The sequence below is a fragment of the Hipposideros armiger genome, unplaced genomic scaffold (genome assembly GCF_001890085.2).
Source record: "Hipposideros armiger isolate ML-2016 unplaced genomic scaffold, ASM189008v1 scaffold_581, whole genome shotgun sequence".
NCBI classification, from domain to species: Eukaryota; Metazoa; Chordata; class Mammalia; order Chiroptera; family Hipposideridae; genus Hipposideros; species Hipposideros armiger.
Genome location: NW_017731931.1, coordinates 1,188,523 through 1,208,554, shown reverse-complemented (window position 1 = coordinate 1,208,554; position 20,032 = coordinate 1,188,523). Strand labels below are relative to the sequence as shown.

The 20,032-nt window shown below is 52.5% G+C and overlaps 1 protein-coding gene across 3 annotated transcripts; it reads left to right on the top strand.

The window, feature by feature from the left end:
• Positions 1-1,627: 1,627 nt before the first annotated feature.
• On the top strand, positions 1,628-19,772 carry DENND2D (DENN domain containing 2D). Of its 3 annotated transcripts, none has more exons than XM_019624206.1 (12): positions 1,628-1,760; positions 6,638-6,813; positions 7,630-7,742; positions 8,444-8,513; positions 9,215-9,292; positions 10,375-10,515; positions 11,894-12,042; positions 14,381-14,558; positions 17,739-17,780; positions 18,194-18,278; positions 18,619-18,858; positions 19,269-19,772. In XM_019624206.1, the coding sequence occupies exons 1-12, from the start codon at positions 1,643-1,645 to the stop codon at positions 19,343-19,345; spliced, it is 1,467 nt and encodes a 488-aa protein (XP_019479751.1). In that variant the 5' UTR covers positions 1,628-1,642; the 3' UTR covers positions 19,346-19,772. The 3 variants fall into 3 exon arrangements, with proteins under 3 accessions (XP_019479751.1, XP_019479752.1, XP_019479750.1); XM_019624207.1 differs by lacking the exon at positions 1,628-1,760 and adding an exon at positions 1,933-2,169; XM_019624205.1 differs by lacking the exon at positions 1,628-1,760 and adding an exon at positions 5,568-6,034.
• Positions 19,773-20,032: the final 260 nt, after the last annotated feature.

Genomic DNA, 20,032 nt, shown 5'->3' with positions numbered 1-20,032 from the left:
TGTTTATGGATATTTCAGGTTACTTCCAGTTTGAGGCTATTTCAAATAAGATTTCCACGATCTTTCTTATACATGTCGTATTGGTGTACATTGTGCACGTACGTCTTCATCTGTTTTTAAAGCAAGGAAGTAGTGTGGTTGGGATCACCGTAAAATAGGTTGGGGAAATGAAAGCACAATAATATTCAACCAGTTGGACAAGCTTATCATGAATAACTTCTAAACTTACACAGAGATGCATAAGACACAGATGCAGCCAAGAGAAAGTACTTGGGGAAGAGATGTGTCTTTGCATGCGGGAATACACTGAGAACAGGGAACAGAAACAGACTGTGTAATTAAGTGCAAAATTGCATAGGCCCAGAGTAGAGGTGACTTTTGGAAACTCTGGGCTAAAACCAGACAGTTTAATACCAGGGCTGGATTCCTCACTCTTGCTCACCCACAGCCTGTCACAGGAGAGTCACCTGGAGGCCATGCATGAGAGAGGGAAGGAAGCCGTAGGTGGAGGGTTAGAGCTATAGGTCCCGGATATCTTTCTGCCAGAATGTCTTCTTCCCTCTGCCTCCCACGCCTCAAAGTCAGGCTAAAACCTCCCGGAAAGAAGAAACTCCAGAAGGACTCTGCACTCCCTCCACCCTTTCCTCCCTACAGATGCAGGTCCTGAGAGGGGGAGGGCAGCCAGGGCAGCTCCCTAGGGAGCAAGGGAGGTTTATCAGATGCACATATTCATGCCTGGCAACTGAAGCTTGAAGTCTGGGCATGTTTGAGAGCCAGTGAAAGAGAGAAGGGTGGAGAAGGAGCAGAAAGGCTGTACTGAAATTTGGGATTAGAAAACAGAAAGTGTGGATAGCTGTAACTGTCATCATCATCATCATCCCTTAAATTTAAATCACATGAGTTTACAAAGAGCTTTCTGTTCCTTAATTTTCACATCTCTGTTGGGGGGCAGGGCAGAGCTTATCTGCCCAAGAACACACTGGACAGCGTGTTGCTTTTTGTTTTCTATCCCACACATCTGTGAAATCATACAGTTCTTCTCCTTTTCCATCTGACTTATTTCGCTTAGCATAATACTCTCAAGATCCATTCTTGTTGTCCTAAATGGCAAGATTTCATCTTTTTTTATGGCTTAGTAGTATCCTATTGTATATATGTGCCACATCTTTATCTAATCATTGTTGAAGGATAAAACAAACACAAAATTCATAGATACAGACAACAGAAGGGTGGTTAGCAAAGAGGAAGGGGTGTGTGGGGGAGGACAAAGGGTAAAAGGGGTCCAATATATGTTGATGGAAGGAAACGAGACTTCTGGTGGTGAGCACACAATAGAGTACGTATAGATGTGGACTATTAAGGTTGTACACCTGAAATTTATGTTATTAACCAATGTTACCCAATAAATTAAAATAAATAAAATATTAAAGAGAACACGCTGAACAGAAGGCAGCGTCAGGACCCTAGGCGGCATCTCCAGACCCTTCTCAGGAGCCTGTATGGCTCCCCTGGGTTCCCCTCGGTTGGCTGGAGGAAGTGGAACAGGGAATAGGGTAAGGCGGGCACACGTGCCCCGCGGCTGGAAGGACACACAGCAAAAGATCTGGAAATGGTCAGAGGCTAAAGCAGTTGCGCGGGAGAGATGGACGGGTGGGAAAGGTGTGGCGACTCTGAACACTCTACCCCCTTCTGGGCTAAGTCCGCAGCCACCTGGAAGGTGCGACGATGCCCACAGGGCACTCCCAGCCAGGGCCACGGAGGTAGGGGGTGACTTCGCGGGGATCCCGCGCGATTGGTGGCTGAGGGGTACGGAAAGGCAAGCTTCTCGGGGAGCCTCACAGAGGGTGGGAGCGAGGTGGCGCCGCCCCTCCCGGACGCGCCCTGTGCGCCCTCTTGTCACCTCAAGGCGCCCGCCCGGACTGAACGAAGAGCGGGCCCGCCCAGGTGCGCCGGGGGTTGGGCCGAGTCCGGAAGGTGCGCCGCTCCGCCCCGGGCTGGTTCCCTCGGCCTCCCCCCCGCGTGAAAGTGAAAGTGTCGGGTCCGCGGAGGTCTGGCACTGGGGGGCGGGGCCGGCGCGGACGTGGGAGCCGGCGCCGGGTTGCGGAGGGGCCATGGATGGACTCGGCCGCCGCCTCCGAGCCAGCCTGAGACTGAAGCGTGGCCGTGGGGGTTAGTGCCGGGCACGGGCGTGGGGCGAGAGCGCGGGGACAGCGCGGAGGCCGGGGCCAGGACACGAGGCTGACGCCGCGGGGGCCGGGGAGGGCGGTGCGGGGGGTCGGGATCCGGGAGACGCCTGCGGGGCATTCGGGAGGGCTGGGCAGGGCTCAGATGAGGCGAGAGGCGCAGGTAGGGGTGGACAGGGCGAGGTGGGGACGGGGTCCGAGGTCAGATGAGTGGCCAGGTCAGCGAGGTTGGGAGTGAGGCGGCCGGGCAAAGGAAACGGTCGTGGGGCCCCGGGGCCACGTGTACTTCCAGCCAGGAAGCTTGTGGTGCAACCGCAGTGAGCCTGGAGCGCCCTCGGGAGACCCCGCCTCAGCCCGGGGTGGGGGTGGGGGGAGTGCCCGCCGCCCCGCCCTACCCCGCCCTACCCCGCGGGGATCAGTCGCCCAGCACTGGACCCTGTGCTGCAAATAGCCACAGGCTAGTAAAGCCGATCTCCCGGACGACTTACCACCCCCACCCAAGGACATCAAGGAGTGTGGCCACCAGCAGAGCTGGGGTGGCGCCTGCTCAGCTGCTCCCTTAGAGTGTGTGAACCACGCAAGTCACGCCTCCCTTCACCCCCCTCCCCCCTACTAGTGAAGTGAGAATTCTAATTCCTCCTGTTCAGAGTTGTGGGGATTACATTAGAAGTCAATATTTGTTTCCTTTCTTAGAAGGGGCACTGGGTTTTGGAAGGAAGACAATTAGGAACTCATTCATTCAACAAACACTTATTGCTGCTTATCACTAGCAAGTCGTATGGCCTCTGAGCAGCCATAACCCTCAGTTACTTAGCCCATTGGTCCCACTTTCTGAGGACAAAGGAGCCAATGGGACAGTAAGCAGGGGTCATTCCCAGACAGCCCACCCCCTCTAACATTGGCAAGTCAAAAGATTTAGACCCCCCAACCCCACTCCCAGCCCCTGAGTTGGGGAGACCTGAGGGTGAGATCAGTGCTCTTTCTGCCATCACCCCTGCCCCCCACCCCCCCAGGCCTTGCTGATCTCCCTAAACATGGGGTTCCAGGATCTGGTCATTCCATCCCACCAAGGCAAAGAGGTCAGAGACCACCGGTGGGTACAGAGGCTGGGGCTGTGCAGTGGCTGGGGCAGATACAGGTAGAGCTTGTGTCCTGTCTTCTCTGGAGAGCACTGGCCTGGTCTTTCCCTGGTCTCCCTCATCCGTGAGACTTCTGTGTGAATGGCAGGGGCTGTTCCTGCAACTCAGAGGGGACATTCCAGTTGTTCCCACCCACCCTGGCCCCTAACCAGGCTAATGATTGTGCCTGGAGGAGCTTCCTGAACATTGAGGAACTGGAAGATGAACAGGCAGCACTACCTGTCCAGAGGCCTGGCATCTGGCAGGCCAGGAGAGTGTGCCCTCCTCATATTCTGTACCTCCCATCTGTCCTTCACCTTCCTGGAGAGTTCCTACTCTGTTTTTTGCCCTTTTGGCCGTAGGGCAAATGTGTGGTAGGAGGGGGTGTGTGTGTATACAACACACATGTGCAAATCATCCTGGTGGGGAGGCGTGGCATTGGTGGTGGTCCTGGGTGAAGAGCAGCTGAGCTAGAAGAGGAAGGGTCAGCTTTCAGATCCAGGTTCCAGAAACTCCCCTCACCTACATTCTAGCCTGTTCTGGGACTTTTCCTCAGGTGACTGTGGGAGGAGCTTCCTGTTGGAGAAACAAGTGTAACCAGACTGCTGACTTCCTTAGAAAGGGTGGCTCCCTCCTCAACTAAACACTCAAGATAATAATTCCTTTCTAGGGCACTGGGGATTAAATGAGGTGACCTATATGAAATATGTGTGTTTGATGGATGTTTTCTCTTCTGCCGACAATCCCCTTTGAAAGGCAGGAGAAAGCAATCTTTTTTCTGGATTTCTTGGGTCTCAGCTCAAAAATCTAGTAACTTATTTTTGTGAGTTTGTGAGTTTTGCTGTTCTCTTGGCTCTCCTGATTCAAAAGAAGGAGGAAATGGGCTGTAAATTGCAACTCAAAGGATCTGGGGAAAAGGAATAATTTCCTGAGGTCCTGGAAGGGCCAGTGAAAAGATTTTGGTTTTCAAAGCCCTTTGCACACAGGAGGCATCCCACATTTGTGGGCCGTTCAGTGTGTACAGGCAGGAGCATGGCATAGAACTCTCATAGTTCGCACCCTCAACAGATTCCGTTAACCCTGAATTACTCTGTTCCTTAATTTCCCCATCTGTTTTACAAAGATGCTTGTTCCTCAGACAGGTGGTGAGGATTGTGCAGCAAGTCTGTGCAGGTTGTAAGTGAGGCATGGATACAGCTCCTAGTGTTCTGGGTCCCTGTTCTCATTACAGCACTCATAACATCCTTAGTTACTGGTATGCGGGTTCTCCCCAGGAGTCGTGGCTGGGCCACTGAGTGCTGGCTTTTACTAGTCCCACGAAAGCCAGGTCTGAAGTTCTTAAGAGCAAGGCAGCCATCTCTTCTACTCTAGCACCCCACTTTCTTCCAGAGGGCTGCTAAATCTTTGCAGGAGTGGCAATGCTGGTACCAAACCCTTTTGCCTCCTAGCTCCTCAGGTACAGCTTCATGGAAAGTCCTTCTCTCTTACCCTGTGCATTTACTCACTCAAGGGTTTGTGTGAAAATCCTACCCAGTTAAATTTATTGCTATTCTTTCTCTCTTTCCCAGCCTCCAGACACCCCTGGAGCCCCAGGGCTCAGCTGCTCTGCTTTTAGCTTGGGCAGAATTGCTAACCTGGCCAAACAGGAGGAAAAAAAAAAATTGCAGGAGTGGGGGTGGGTGGAGATCACCCAAATGATTTCCTTTGCCATTGGGTGACCCTTAGGCTGCTGTAACCAGTTCCCTACTGCAGTCCAGGGAGAATGTCTTGAATCAGTGCTTCCTTCTTGCAAAAGGGATTCTTTGCTGGAGCCCTGGAACAGGTCCCAGTTAGGACATACCACAGGGGTGAGAGATGCACCATTGTAGTTCTGAAATATCAGGACCTCTCCAGCTCAGAGACGGACTGCGCTCACTATTTCACCACTAGGCCAGGAGGCTTTTAGGTTCGCCTTGAGTTCCAAGATTCTCTCTTGCTAGAAGAATTTCTCCTTTTTGATCATTAATGGGCCAAGTCTATTGATCATAATCCGGGACGGCGGAGGCACCCCGGCCGTGGGGAGTGCGGGCACCCTGCTCTTGCGTGCGGCCCTGAAGTCCTGGGAGTTCCGGTGTGCAGCAAGTGGTCGTGCAGGGGGTTTTTGCTGCTGTTGATCTGGTTGAAAGTGAAAGGTCAAGCATCAAAGTTATGGTGATATAAGATTCCTGTCTTGGGACCAGCGAGGTTCCAGTACCCACAATCTGGTGCTATCTGGCATTCTTCGCTTTCCTGACGTTGTAAATAAACCTGTTGTTGTACAATCTGCAGCCCAGAATTCAAAGCCCTTAGCCTAGAAGCAGCCAGGCCTTGGAGGTGTTTGTTCATAACCTTTTGTCTCACCACGCCCTGGAGCTCTTGGGAGGAGCTGAGGTCTCAGCTGCAGTGCCAGGATGCTGCCTCTGTCAGTGCGGGCATTCTGCCACCTTCCTGGGTCCTGTCACATCCTTCTTGCTCAACCATTGAGTACACAGGATGGAAACTGCTCTCCCTTACTTGGAAGACAGAGTCGGGCTTGGCTTCATAGAGTTGTGGTTGGACGCGGAAGCAGTGACCCCTTTCTCAGGCTTTCTGTAGCCAGTCTGTGTTGGAGGAAAGGGCAGTGCTCCATGCCCCGCAGGCCCCAAAAGGTGGAAGGACAAATGGTAGGCGGGATGCTCAGACTCCTCCGGAAACGGCTGCCTCGACTCCGAGCAGGTCTGCACTGGATTCTCCACTTCCTTTTTTCCAGGGTGGCTCTCTTCAGATGCGGATGTTTCTTCCTTGAAATGCTTCTTTCTCTTCTTCCTTTTATAACTTGACCTTCATTTCGTCCCCCATGTGACAGGCCTGGGAGGCTTCTCTGCTGGTTTTCAGATCCCATCATGCCCTCTGTGGAGATTGTTGTAGTCACAGCCACATGGCCCTTACGCTTATTCTGATTTAGTGAGTACAGGTCTAGTCAGGGGCATACTGTTTCAGGTACTGCCCTGGGCACCCTGTGGGTAGGCAGAGTCTCTGCGGCACCCCGGGGCATGTGACCTCCCATGTGGCCTCCCCAGTACATTTCCTTGGCTTCCAGATCAGTGGTTTCTTGGCTCCTCTTGGCTCCGCGTGGTTTCACGTTCCCAGGGCAGGCACGGAAACTGCCCAGTTGGCCCTGATCCCGTGTCAGGACCTGAGGTACTGGGCAGGCTCCAGGGACCTCCACGTACCGTAGGCCGGATGGCCTCGAGGTATGGAAGTTGCCTGGAGCCTGCCAGACTCCACTCAGGGCACAGATCAAAGGGATACCGAGTGGGCCCTGTGTCGTGGTTTCAGGATCTACCCAGGACAATCCAGCGGAAGCTGTAAAGGAACCAGAATGGGTCCAGGAGCCCGGTCTGCCCAACTTTGCTGGAGGGCAGCATTTCTTTGAATACCTCCTCGTGGTTTCCTTAAAGAAAAAGCGGTCGGGGGAGGATTATGAGCCCACGATCACCTACCAGTTTCCCAAGGTAAGGATTAAAGGAGGGGGCAGGAGGGTGTTTGAGAGGCAGTTGGAATGCCCTCTCCGGGTCCCCCCCCTTGCCAGGGCTAGAGTCTGGAGCTGCCCTGAGCTCAGCCCTGGGTTCTGTTATCACCCCCAGAATCTAGGTCTGGCTTCTTTGTGAGGAGCTGACCTAGGCTCCCTAGCGGGGAAACTAGGCTAGTTCTTCTGCCCCTTTAGGCACTTCCTAGTTCTTCCAGATTCCACTGCCAGTCACCCTTCCCTGTAGAGAAGCTTACCTTGCAGGAACCCCATCCCAGGGATGGGCGGGAAGGAGAGGTGGGGAAGGCACACAGCTGGTGGCCAGGCTCAACCTGTGGCCACAGCCCATGCATCAGGCTCCTGGTCTGCTCCTGTACTGGGTGATGGGCTGAAGATAGGACCTCCTTCTCCTTAACCCTGAAGGTGCAGCAGCTGAGCTGGCCGCGTCTCTTCTCTGATGTGGTAGCTGTGTGATGTGCTCCTCGCTGGAAGCTGGGCCGTCTCGGAGCCTTTCTGTATTCAGTGTGGCCCTGGCCCCCTTCCTGACTATGTGGAGCCTCAGGACACTCAAGCCTAACTCAGATTCATGTAGACTTGGCCCAGGAGGGGCTGTTTCAGCCTTGGGGCGTTCCAGCCAGACCCAGGGTGCAGAGTGACAGGCAGAGGCAGTTTTGACCCCATGCCAGTGGAAGAGCTGATTCTCAGCTGCTTTGGAGCCTCAGCGGAAGCCCGCCAGCCCTCCAGCCTTCTCCTCCGGCCCCTGCCTGCACCATCCACTCGCCTCTTTTCCTGTTTCTTATAGCGGGAGAACCTGCTTCGGGGCCAACAGGAGGAGGAGGAGAGGCTGCTCAGCGCCATCCCCTTGTTTTGTTTCCCAGACGGGAATGAGTGGGCACCACTCACTGAGTATCCCAGGTAACCGCTGGGCCCTGGGACAGGACCCTGAGATTGGGGGAGAAGGGACAGTGTGAGCCATGTGGTTCCCGTGCACCCCCCACTGGGTGTGTACGCTGATTTCTCACCAGCTTTCCTTCTGATGGGGAGGGATGCAGTGGATTTACTATAAACGTGTTGCCTGGGGTCCCTCAAGGCCAAGGATCTTAGCTAACTGACTTGACCAGTTGCCTCTGTGCAGAGAAGGGCTAGATCCTCTCCCCTGGGCTAGAAGGGATCGTCTCTGTGTTTTGACTCTGCCGCTGGCAGAAGCTGGACTTAGAAGAAGGTCCTTGGCCTCTCAGAAAGTGACATGGCAAAGTCCCTTACAGCATGAGCCCTGGAGTCTGACTGCCTGGGTTTGAATTTTGGCCTTACCACTTAGGAGTTGAATGACCTTGGATAGAAACACATGCTCTCAGCTTCAGGTCCTTCCTCTTTAAAGTATGGATAATAATTGAACCTACTTCAAAGGGATGTTTTGAGAATTAAATGAGATGATGCATTTGGGGCTTGACACCAATGAGTGCTCAGTAAATGGCTGGTGTTGTTATTACTCTCGTGACTGACTGATCAGCAGCTCCTTTTGTCCTCCTCACACCCCTCAGTACACCCCTGATGCTGACCACCTTCCTGTTTTAGAGTCTAGCGAGCAAATGCAAATCACGTCTGCTCTTCCTCAGGGAGACCTTCTCCTTCGTCCTGACCAATGTGGATGGGAGCAGGAAGATCGGATACTGCAGGCGCCTCTTGGTCTGTGCAGCTCAGAACTGCCCCCTCCTCTCTGCAGCCTGATCAGCTCCACAGCTGGGCTTGCTCAAGCCTCAGCTGCAAAAGTCCAGGCTCCCTGGCAGGGGTGGTTGTAGAGAGAGCACAGCCCAGCACCAGCTGCCATGTTAGTGCCCTCTGCAGCCTCACACGAATGGGGCACACGCCTCCCCTCACGCACCCAGGGGATCTCTGCTGGCCACACTTTGGTCTTTGCTCGCCCCCAGCTTTTAACAGCTCTCCTCTGTGGGTGGCGCCAACCTGATCCTCTCCACCGTCTCTGTCCAGGCCTCAGTGCCGTGGGCCCTGGAGCCTCCCAGAGCATGGGCTGAGATGTGAAAAACTATTCTCAGCTCTCAGCATTCTCTGAGTCACTGTCACAGGGCCCTCCTCCCTAGCCATTTCCTCATCGCTGCAATATACTTTCCCCCTCTTTTTGCTGACCACAGATGGCATTGGTGCTGCCAGTGGGCCCACCAGCACCCTCAAGGCCATCTTCTTTTGACCTTGGTGGCCACTCTGGCCTCCCTGCTGCTTGTCCTCTGAGCAGCCAGGCTTGTCTCCATCCAGCCCACCTTTCACTGTGAATCCCCAGCCCCAGACACCAGCCTGGTTCCCCATCAGCTCCAGCTGGGGGAAGGTTCTGGGGAGGCTGCAGCACTGAAGGAACCTCTCTGTCCCTCCAGCCCGCTGGCCCTGGTCCGCGCCTCCCCAAGGTGTACTGCATCATCAGCTGCATCGGCTGCTTCGGCTTGTTCTCCAAGGTAAGGGTGGGACCGGATTCCGCAGGGGCCTGTCGGGCCTGTTCGGCTCCCAGCTCTGCCTGGCTGCCTGCCCTGCCGGTGCTCCCTGAGCCCCTAGTGGAGCGCCTCCCTCACAGCCGGGGTCAGCTGAGGCACATGTGGGAGCACTGAGGCAGAGAGGGCCTTGAGCTCCACTTGATTTTAGAGAAATGTGGGAACTGAACCTAGGGGACCATCTTCCCTGCTGAGGTCCACTGCTCCCCCTCCAGTCAGGTGCGGAAGCAGCTGGAGCAGGATAGTGGGAGGAGCCCCAGGTTAGGCGTCGCTTGCGTCCATTTCCTCCTCTGTCAAATGTATATAATGATCCCGCCCCTTCCTATCTCACAGGTTGGTGTGGGGCTCTAGGAAGGTGATCTGTGAGAAAGACGGAACAGTGAAGAAACAGAGAGAGAGTTGTTATACAATGTTGGCCTCCCTCCGACTCCCAGGGCAGAAGGGATGTTGAGGCCTCTAGGACTTCAGCTGGAGCTCACCTGAGAGCCAATACACCTGGGTTGGGATCAGAGGGAAGTCCCTCAGAACTGATGGCCATGAAAGGGCTTCGGTGCACTCTGCCCCCCAGCAGGCCCCTTGGAGGGCGAAGGCAGGCAGCTCCATAAACCCTTGCTTGGGTGAAGTGTTCATCTGGGCAGGGTTCCGAGGGTTGGAGGCTGGCTCTGGTCCTGGGGAGTTGCCAGGGGAAGTTGGAGGGCAGAGTGGCACCCAAGAGGCCCAGTCTTCTAAGCTGTCATTCCCACCAGCATGAGTGAACATGGACCATCATGGATAATGAGCGTACTCTGGCATGACTTCCTGGGGAAGGTAGCTTATATTGATGTTAGGAGAAGGGAGGAATATGGATTGGTAGAGAGAGGATGAAAAGGAGGCTAGGAAAAAGCAGGAGATAGCAGCAGACTGGTCTCTGCCAGGGAGGAGAGAGAACCAGCTGGTGGAGGGGCCTAGAAGATACATGAGGATTGGCTGGACCCATGCGGGAACCTCACACAGGGGTCTCTGCCACCCTCCCTTTGAGCCATGCCCCCCATGGTCCTTTTTTCGTGCAGATTCTAGATGAAGTGGAGAAGAGACATCAGATCTCCATGGCGGTCATCTATCCGTTCATGCAGGGCCTCCGAGAGGCGGCCTTCCCTGCCCCTGGGAAGACTGTCACCCTCAAGAGCTTCATCCCCGACTCAGGCACTGAGGTGGGTTAGCAAGATGGCCTGTGGGGGCAGGCCCCTCTGGTACCGCTCATCACCATCCTTCTGTTCACTGGGTAACATACCTAGAAATGGAGCCAAGCAGAGACTGGGTCTTGGCTTGAATTATTAGCAGAGCTGAAAATCAAACCCAAATTTTCTGGTACTCCCAACCTGATGCTTACAAGGACCTAGTCACTGTTCAAGCCACCAACACTTTTTTTTTTTAATTGGGGAACAGTGTGTTTTTCCAGGACCCATCAGCTCCAAGTCAAGTAGATGTTTCAATCTAGTGGAGGGTGCAGCTCAGTGGCCCATGTGGGGATCGAACCAGCAACCTTGGTGTTAAGAGCACTGCGCTCTAACCAACTGAGCTAACCACCTGCCCAAGACTTTTATTGATAATAAATAAACCACATAAGCTGAGGTTCCTGGTGCTAGAATGGACTTTGCCCCCAGCCCCCAAACTGCCACTTACCCCCACACCCCACCCTTATCCTCCAGTGTTGTCCATATCTGTACCTATGGCCTCCATCTGTCTATTTCTTATCACCCATCCCCACCCCTAAGTCCCCACCCATGCCCCACAGGGATGCTATTGTTTTAAGGCACAAAGCAGCAAATTGTACATTGTTTTAGGAATTCCAGTGCTGACCCCTGGTCTTTTGGATAATCTGCATGTCCCTCTGAACCTTGGCTTCCCCATATAAAAACAAGGGGAGGGGTTAGGCTTTTTCACTTACTCAAAAAATAAGTATGGAAGGCTTGCTGGGCACCAGGCTTTATGATTTTCTGGATATAAAGTGATGAATAAAATGAACGGGGTCCCTGAAACCTCATGGAGCTAAAAGTCTAATGGGGGAGACAGCTGTTAAATAAGGAGACATATATATATATATATATATATATATATATATATATATATATATATATATAAAATTAAATATCATATGATTGTGATGAAAGGGGAAAAAAACAGAATGCTGCATGAGACATGACAGAAAACACATATCATTAGGTGGCCAAGGAAGGCCTCTAAGACTGTAGGGAGGATGAGAACCAAGGAAGAGCAGCCTGGGGGAGGGCCTAACCTGTGAAGGACCTCGGGCAGGAAAGAGCGTGACTTGCTCAGGGAATAGGAAGGAGATGATGTGGTGAAGCACGGTGTGGGAGGTGTGGTGTGCTCAGTGAGGGTAGCGAGGGAGGCAGCACCTTGTGGGCCATGCTAGGGATGACAACACCAGCGTTATCCCCAAGCAGAGGGAAGCCATGGATGGGGGGGACACAGGATCAGATTCACTCGTGGGGGGAGAATGGAGCAGAGGCTGGCAGTCTGCGTGATGTTTTGGTTTGGTGACACCCTCTCCCTCTGGTTTCCCCACAGTTCATCTCACTGACGCGGCCCCTGGACTCCCACCTAGAACACGTGGATTTTAGCTCTCTGTTGCAGTGTCTCAGTTTCGAACAGATTCTTCAGATCTTTGCCTCTGCAGTGCTGGAGAGAAGAATCATCTTCCTGGCAGAAGGTCTCAGGTGGGTCCAGCCACTGAGCAGCTTCCCTGACTTGACTGGCACCCCTGGGTTCAAGGGAACAGCCCGAGGGTTCTCGCCGGAAATTAGGCCGTAGGCCCGTGTACGCTCACCCTTCTGCCTCCAGGTTTTGATCTGCCCTCAACCTTGAGAAACAGCTGTTAGAATTCCCCTGCTTCTGCCTGCAAACTTGATTGCTGCCTAAGCCTGAAGAAGTTCCTGATTCAGCTCTAAGAAGGGCATGACGTGTTCCTGGGACAGACCAGTTAGGGTAGCTGCGTAGCTGTGGATATTCTGCTCTTGAAAGGCTCAGGAAAGGAAGGAGGGCGAGGACAGGGCAGGAAAGCATGTCATGGTATGGAGGTCAGGCCCACCATCCTTAATGGCAAACACATCTCCTCTATCCCTGTATTCAATCGTTCAGCAAACACTGATTGTGTGTCACCTGTTTGGCAGATGCCAAGTATCAGGAAGGTACAAACAAGACATGGCCTTTGACCTCAGGGGACGCAGAGCTCTGTACTTGTTGAAAGCATGGCTGTTGAGATCAGCACAACAAGCTTTAAATCCTGTTCTTTCATCGTTAGCTATGTGATTCCCCTTTGGTTAGTTTCTTAACTTCTCAAAATCATTCATGATCTCCTTATTTGTAAAATGGAGAAAATGATTATACCTACTTCATAAAGTTGTGGTGAGGATTAAATGAAATCGTTCCGATGAGGCACTTAGCATCCTGCCAGGCACATGTTGGTAAATGCGAGTGGTTATTCTTTATAATAAGTTCACAGTTGAGTACATCCCTGTGCTTAGTCTAAGCAGGGTACTGTCATGTCTTGGGCTCTACCTCATAGGGTCTTTGAGTCTGAGAAAGACATGGGGACACATGCGACAGAATGGAGAAGGAAAAAAAAATTGTAAAACAGTGGGAGGTTAGCCTTCTTCTCATGTCTAGGGAGGGAGGAAGCTGATGATATTGGGCTGACAACCCTGGTTCTATATTTTAGGGAAGAAGAAGAAGAAGAAAAGGATGCTAGAGACCGAAATGTTAGGCCAGAGGGTCAGGTGAATGTCGTGGGTTTTAGAGGAGAGGAAGCTTGGGCAGGGAGTGGGGTCCGTGCATTTAAAATCCCATAAAAACCACTGACAGCAAAAAGGCACTAGTTGTGGGCTAATCCTGGAGGGAAGTGGTATAATCTTTGGCTTTGGAAATAGCTCCTCCACTCTTAGCCCTGTAGGAAAATGAGAAGTTTCTGGGGGGCTGGACCTGGAATTCTGGCCTTTCCCCCTAAGATCAGTGCTTAGAAAGTGAAGGTGACACCAGGAGTCAGATGATCTGGACATGGGCAAAGGCTGGCAGGACTCACCTCTCACATTCGGGTTCTCCAGGGAGACCCCACCACTTCCCTCTTCCTTCCCGCACCGAGTTTATCAGATCCCTGAAGCGCCTGAAAGGAGGGGACTTCCAGTCAGCCTGAGCCTTGGCTAGGCTCTCAATATTTCTCACTCAGGAAGTGATAGCTTGATACCAAGAATTGGAACAAGGTTTCCACATCTGTGTTTTTATTGGCTGTGGTTTTGGGGCAATGTGGAGAAATGAAGAGCCATGAAATCAAGTAGAGAATAGAGAAGACAGAGGGTGGGGTTGTGTGCGTGTGGAGGGGTGGGTGAGGAGTGGGGCCTGAGTTGTGACTTAGGCAATAATTACACACAGGGGTATTTCACTGGAAAGGGTAGCCGAGCCACCTCTGTGGGACTTTCCGGGTAGGAATGGCTGGGCAGAGGTTCCTGGAATGTAGGAATTTCCCAAGCCAACTCAGGCACCAACCTGGTAGCTTTCAATCACCTCTCGTGGCCAGAGGGAGCCATGAGAGGTAAAGACTGGGCTGGAGTGTGGATAGACATAAGGAGGAACAAAAAGGCTTCACCTCTCTGCTGCACCCCAGTGTTTACATGTTTGTCTCCCTGGCTACACAGGGTCCGTGGCTCACACTTCCTGGTATCCACATCCTTAGCACAGAGGAGCTCAGTCAGGGATCTTTTTGAATGAAGGCATTTCTTCTTCCCTTCTCTCCTTAGAGCCACTTTTATTTTGGGCCAGTAGTGAGTTGAGAAGAGTAACTGGGTAAGGAGGATCAAACAGAGGCCCCATCCTTCAGCCTCTGCTGGGTCCTGCCCCTCCCCTCCCAGCTGCGAGGAGGAGTCACAAGCTCTGTGAGCAGCATGTCCCCCAGACTTGCCTGAGCGTCTGCAGCAGCTGCTGTCGGTGGTGGGTAGTGTGGGTGTCAGTGGGGGAGGCCCAGGGAGGCCTCTCTGACTCTCGTTCTCTGTCCCCCGTCCCCAGCACCCTGTCTCAGTGCATCCACGCTGCTGCCGCGCTGCTCTACCCCTTCAGCTGGGCACACACCTACATCCCTGTTGTCCCCGAGAGCCTGCTGGCCACTGTCTGCTGCCCCACTCCCTTCATGGTTGGAGTACAAATGCGTTTTCGGCAGGAAGTTATGGAGAGCCCCATGGAAGAGGTACAATGCAGCAGGAAGGGGGCAGACTTGGGAGCTGGGCAGACCTGGGTTTGGAGCCCCGCTCTGCTTTCACCTGCTTTAAGTCTGAGCTGCTTCGTCTGTAAGATAGGGATGACGGTGTTCAGCTCCTCGGGATTCTAAAGGAAAGCACCTGCCTAAAGTGCCCCGCCCGGCGCCTGACACATAGTTGATGCTCATTGTCAGCTTCCTCATCCTGAAGGATTTCCTTTTGGGCTTCAGGGGCAGCATGCAGCTTATTTAGGGGTCATCTTCTGGGCTAGGCCAGCTGGTCCCAATGAGTAGGCTTTGGGGTGTCCCATCTTTCATCCAAATGGATAAGCACAACTGATCTATACAACACACCCCCTGCTGGAATTCATTCACATTCCTTGGACATGAGCTAACTAATGTAGCCCTTCCGAAAACTAAGAGTCTTGAAAGTGCAGATTTTTTTTTTTTAAGACTTTTTTTTTTATTGGGGGAATTGGGGGAATGGGAACAGTGCTGGGGAATTGGGGGAAGGGGAACAGACAAGTTGCTGTCGTTTTGTTCTTCAATCTAGTTGTGGAGGATGTTGCTTCACTGGCCCAAGTTGGCACCATCATTGCGCTCTTCTCTGGCGAGGCAGATCAGTCGCCGGCTTCTGGACGGCCACTCACTGCGGCTGCTGGCCGCTCACGCTGGCTGCTGTCTACACACGGTAGCCCATGGCAACCCACTGCCACAGGGACTGCAGCCTACGCCGTCGCCGGCGACTCATGGCAGCCCAGCTCCAGGTTGAGCTGTTGTTCAGCATCTTAGCTGTGGAGGGCAGTGTCACTGGCCCTCATATGTGGGATCCGAACCGGGGCCCTCTGGCATCCCAAGTGAGTTCTTAACCATCGCGCCACTCGGCCGGCCCGAAAGTGCAGATTTTTGCAGCAAGAGCCATCTTTCTGATTAGCTCAGAGCTCCATTAGCTGTTAAGGATATAACCCTTTGATTTTTGTCAGCTTCTTATTTCTTGGCAGTGCCCCAGACACAACTAAAGGGCTCAGGGGTGAACATGGGCATTCATAGCATAAATCTATCTTCAGTGTTGGAATAACTCAGAACATGTGCTCTGCTTAGAGCTTTAGTAGGAACTTTCACAAGGTAGCATGTAACTGTAATCTCGAGCGAGAAGAGCTAGTTGGGTATGTATGTCTGCACTGGTTAACCATTGACTCCCTCTGTGCAGACAAAGGGCCAACCAAGGGGACAGGCTAGAAGCTACGAAAAAGGCATGGAACCAGCCCTAGTGACAGGACTTCCTCAATTGACATTTTCGAGGCCACACAGGCCACGATGGAACCCAGCACAGGGAGAACCAGTCTTTCTTACACAGTGTTGCTGGGAAGGAAAGAAGTGTTTCCTTTTCTTCCGCCCTGGCCTCCCCAGCCCTGAGAACTGCTGAGTACACGTGCCCTTTGAACAAGCCTTAGTCTTGTGACTAACTGGGACAGAGTATCAGCCCGTGTTTAGCAATAAGACTTAAAGTGTCCCAACCCCAGAAGTTATGAAACTTCCTGACGCTGCAGCTCCAGCTCCTCCCTCTGATGGCCAGGAGGGAGACACCCCAAGGCCAGCAAGACTGCAACTCTTGCCATCCAACAGTCTTGGCCTAGTTACTTCCTCAGCAGCCACTCTGTGAAAAGGGTATGGGGAGGGCCAGAGGCCAGGGTGGGCGTGGAGGGGGGGCTCCCTGGCTCCCCACATAAGCTCTCTGGAAGAGATTACTTGACAGACAGTAATATACCCAAATACTAGAAAGATTTTTGGGAACGACTTTGCAAAAAAAATTCTTCATACACACTTACCTCCCAACCCCCCAACAAACAGCCTTCCCTGAATGAAGGCATCTAAGCTGATGTACACAAGTAGTATCAGGCCTGGACTAGTTCAACTTCTCTCCCTGATGATGGATAATTACAGTGCTTGCTTTTGGCACACTTTCCAGTCCCTCTCTTTCCTTTTATTTGGAAGAAGGGAGCGTGGCGGAATCATTCATGCTGTTGTCAAGACCAAGGGTCCAAACTGAAAAGGGGAGCCCAGCAGGCATTTCAATGACCAACACGGGTTTTGGGGGATTTCAGCAAACTGGTGAGCACATGCTCCCCCCCCCCCCCCAACGGGGCAGCTGCACTCAGCTCCTTCTTGAGTGTTGTCCTTTAAAATGAGGACCAGTGGTAGAGTTCCCGAGCTTTCAGGAGAATCCCCCAATCCAAATTTTATATGAACTTTTCCAACTTAAATATTGGAAACTAATTCAATTTTTAAAAAATGCTCTAGAGGATCAAAGAAACAGAGCTGCAGGTTGGAGTCCAACCAGCAGGACGCCTGTTTGTAACCTCTGGTCTAGATTGAAGCCCCCCCCCCCCCCCAGGCAGGGATGGAGCAGGTACTGGACCTCGGGGCCCCCAAGTTCCAGCCCTGTGCTTGTCTCCCCTGCAGCCTGCCGACACGGGGTCTCCTCACTGTCTTTCCTTCCCTCTTCCTGTTGATTCTGGGCTCATTTCCTTCTCTTGCTTGTTTCCTGTGGGAAGGCCCAAAGTGCTGAAGGACTTTTTAGAATAGACCTCCAGGCAGTTGCATGTAAAGCTGTTGCAAGCACAAAAGATGACAAGATGTCCATCCCTGTTCTAAAGTTGTCCAGAGAGGGAGGGAGGTAAAGGTGAGTATAGGTAGAAGGATGCAATTCTGGGGATAGCGGCACTAGACTTGGGAGCTGGCTCCACTATTCGTTAGCAGTGTGACCTCAGGCAACTTTACTTCTGTTTCCTCACCTGCAAAATAGGGAAAATACCTGCCTCTATGGGACTGTTGGGAGGATAAGTGTGCAAGCAAAAGACACAGCCTGTGTGCCATGCACTAGTTCCCTATATAGAAGCAATTACTATCTATACTCAGTGTTTAAGGGCATGACCGGCTATGATTTCCCGGCATTGCATTTCCCTTCTACCTTCACGCTCTCCCTTATCCTCCTTCCTAAACCCTCATACCCGTTCCCCAGAAAGAGAACAGATTTCCAAAGAGAGGAATGGTGAGAAAGGAGTGTCAGACAGGAAATGAGTATGAAAGATGCTGATTTTGTTGCTACTTAGGCTGAAATGAGAATGGTAAATCCTCCTGAGATACAGCCATTATCTGTGTTTCTTTCAGGTCCTGTTGGTGAATCTTTGTGAAGGAACCTTCTTAATGTCAGTGAGTATCTGGGTTCAGGTCCCCTGCAGGCCACCACCAACTCACTCACTCTAGTCTCATCCATGTTCCACTTACTTCAACAAACTTAAGTGCTTTTGTTGAGTGAGAACCCATGCTAATAAGGCTTCTCCTCTCTCAAGGAGCCACTACAGACCAAGACACAAATGACGTCACAAGTAGTACCTTTAGAGCAAGGGTATAAACCAGGCACCAAAAGGGGAGAGACTTGCTAATGCTTAGAGCCAAACTAAGGACCAAGAAACAGCTTCCTTTGTTTCTCTCCTACGTGGCCGATTATTAATTTGGGGATAGAGTGGGGGGTGCAGAATGTATGCCCTCCTCCTCTGCTAACAATGCCCCTTACACCTCCTCCCTGACTGCTTGACCTCTGAGCTGACTCTGTCCTCTCCTAGGTTGGTGACGAAAAAGACATCCTACCACCCAAGCTTCAGGATGACATCTTAGGCTCTCTTGGTCAGGGGATCAATGAGTTACCGAGTAAGTCCTAGGACCCTCTGATGTGGGGTTTCTCCAGAGAACTTGAGGGCATCATTCCCAACCATTCCCTTCCAGAACGAAAATGAATCCAACTCAGCAGTCCTGGGCCAGACCCAGAGGCCCAGATTCTAGGGCAAGTCTGAGTATGAGATTTTATCCTTCCCAAGCAATGGTGGGGAACCCACACCCAGTCTCCCATTTTGAGTCAATCAGTAATTTTGAACCCTACCCCAGCCCCTTTCCTGGGGTTTTCAGTCTGCAGCGACAGCCACAGGGAGGTAAGAGTGGGTAGTTTCACCTTCTGCTACCCTCGGAGATGACCTCTGTATGTCCCCTGCAGCTTCAGAACAAATCAACGAGCATGTGTCAGGTCCTTTCGTGCAGTTCTTTGTCAAGACTGTGGGTCACTACGCTTCCTATATCAAGCGGGAAGCCAATGGACAGGGCCGCTTCCAAGAACGGGCCTTCTGTAAGGCTCTGACCTCCAAGGCCAACCGCCGGTTCGTGAAGAAGTTTGTGAAGACACAGCTCTTCTCCCTTTTCATCCAGGAAGCGGAGAAAAGCAAGAGCCCTCCTGCAGGTATGCAGTCGCAGCCCCCATCATCAGGCCCAGGGGGGACTGCTGCCCCCAAGTCAGGTGTGGTGGGGTGAGGTGGGAAAGAGAGCATTTCCCTCTAGAGGCCCACACAGTCGCTGGGATCTTATCAGTGGGGTTGGAAAGAAATAGCCTGAAGCCTAAGAAAATGCCCCCTGGGCTGACATTTTATAGAAGTTGCTCTAGTTATCAGCCAGCAGGCCCCCTTTGGGGCCAAACTGAATACTTGGTTCTCCAGAGGCCTGTGAGGGCCAGGGGATCCCCGGGGAAGGTAATTAGGGGTGTAGCAGGGAAGCCTGGGGAGTAGACAAGGGATATTTCTGATTCTTGCCTGAGTTCATCGCAGTCGGCCTGGCCAAATGAGATGCCTCTAACACCTGTATCTCAACACACAGGCTATTTCCAACAGAAAATACGTGAATATGAGGAACAGAAAAAACAGAAGAAATCAAGGGAAAAGACTGTGAAATAAGCTATGGTGAAGGGGAGTGACCAGACCTACGGGCCAGTTTTGGACTTTGTCCCCTGCCAGCACAGTGGGGTCAGCGAAGCTCTCAGCCCCCGAACCCACAGCCACCTTCCAAGTCCTGGTAACCAGGTCTGGCTTCAAGCTGATGTCTTGAGTTTGGGATCTCTGGAATCAGCTTTCTCGAGACTTTAGAAGGCTCTGGGCTCAGAGCTGGCTCAAAGCTGCATTTCCTGCAGAGGTGACACAGCAGGAAACAGTAGCACAGGTGTTGTAGAGACTTACACGTTGCTGTAACCGCCCTGTCCCAGGAACCATGATGACAAAGTCCTCCGTGGAGACAGCAGGTGTGCCTCAAAGGCTCCGGCTCTGCACATAAACCGGGTCTGTGGACTTTTGAGGATAAGAATAAAAATGAAACTCTTCTTGTTTATATGTGTGTCTTTGGCTTCCACTATGGGTGGAGCGGGGGAGAACAAGGAAAACAAGGCAATAGGTGGGAGAATAAACCAGAATGAAGGGCCTGGTCCTGGCGGCCCAGAGCTCTGGGGCAGTGTTTGGAGTGGCGTAACTCTAGGGGTCAGCTTGCCACTTCTCACAGGAGGGATAAGGGATACTGATATGAGCAGCGACACTGGAGACAGGGCCGCGGTTGCTGGTTCTAGTCAGGTATGCTTCCCAGAATCCTGGGAG

Excerpts from the sequence above, each read along its gene's own strand:
- DENND2D (XM_019624205.1), top strand. The coding sequence starts at position 5,731 with ATGCTGCCTCTGTCAGTGCGGGCATTCTGCCACCTTCCTGGGTCCTGT. Across the intron at positions 8,514-9,214 it reads GATACTGCAGGCGCCTCTTG|CCCGCTGGCCCTGGTCCGCG; the intron begins GTCTGTGCAGCT and ends CTGTCCCTCCAG. Across the intron at positions 9,293-10,374 it reads GCTTCGGCTTGTTCTCCAAG|ATTCTAGATGAAGTGGAGAA; the intron begins GTAAGGGTGGGA and ends TTTTTCGTGCAG.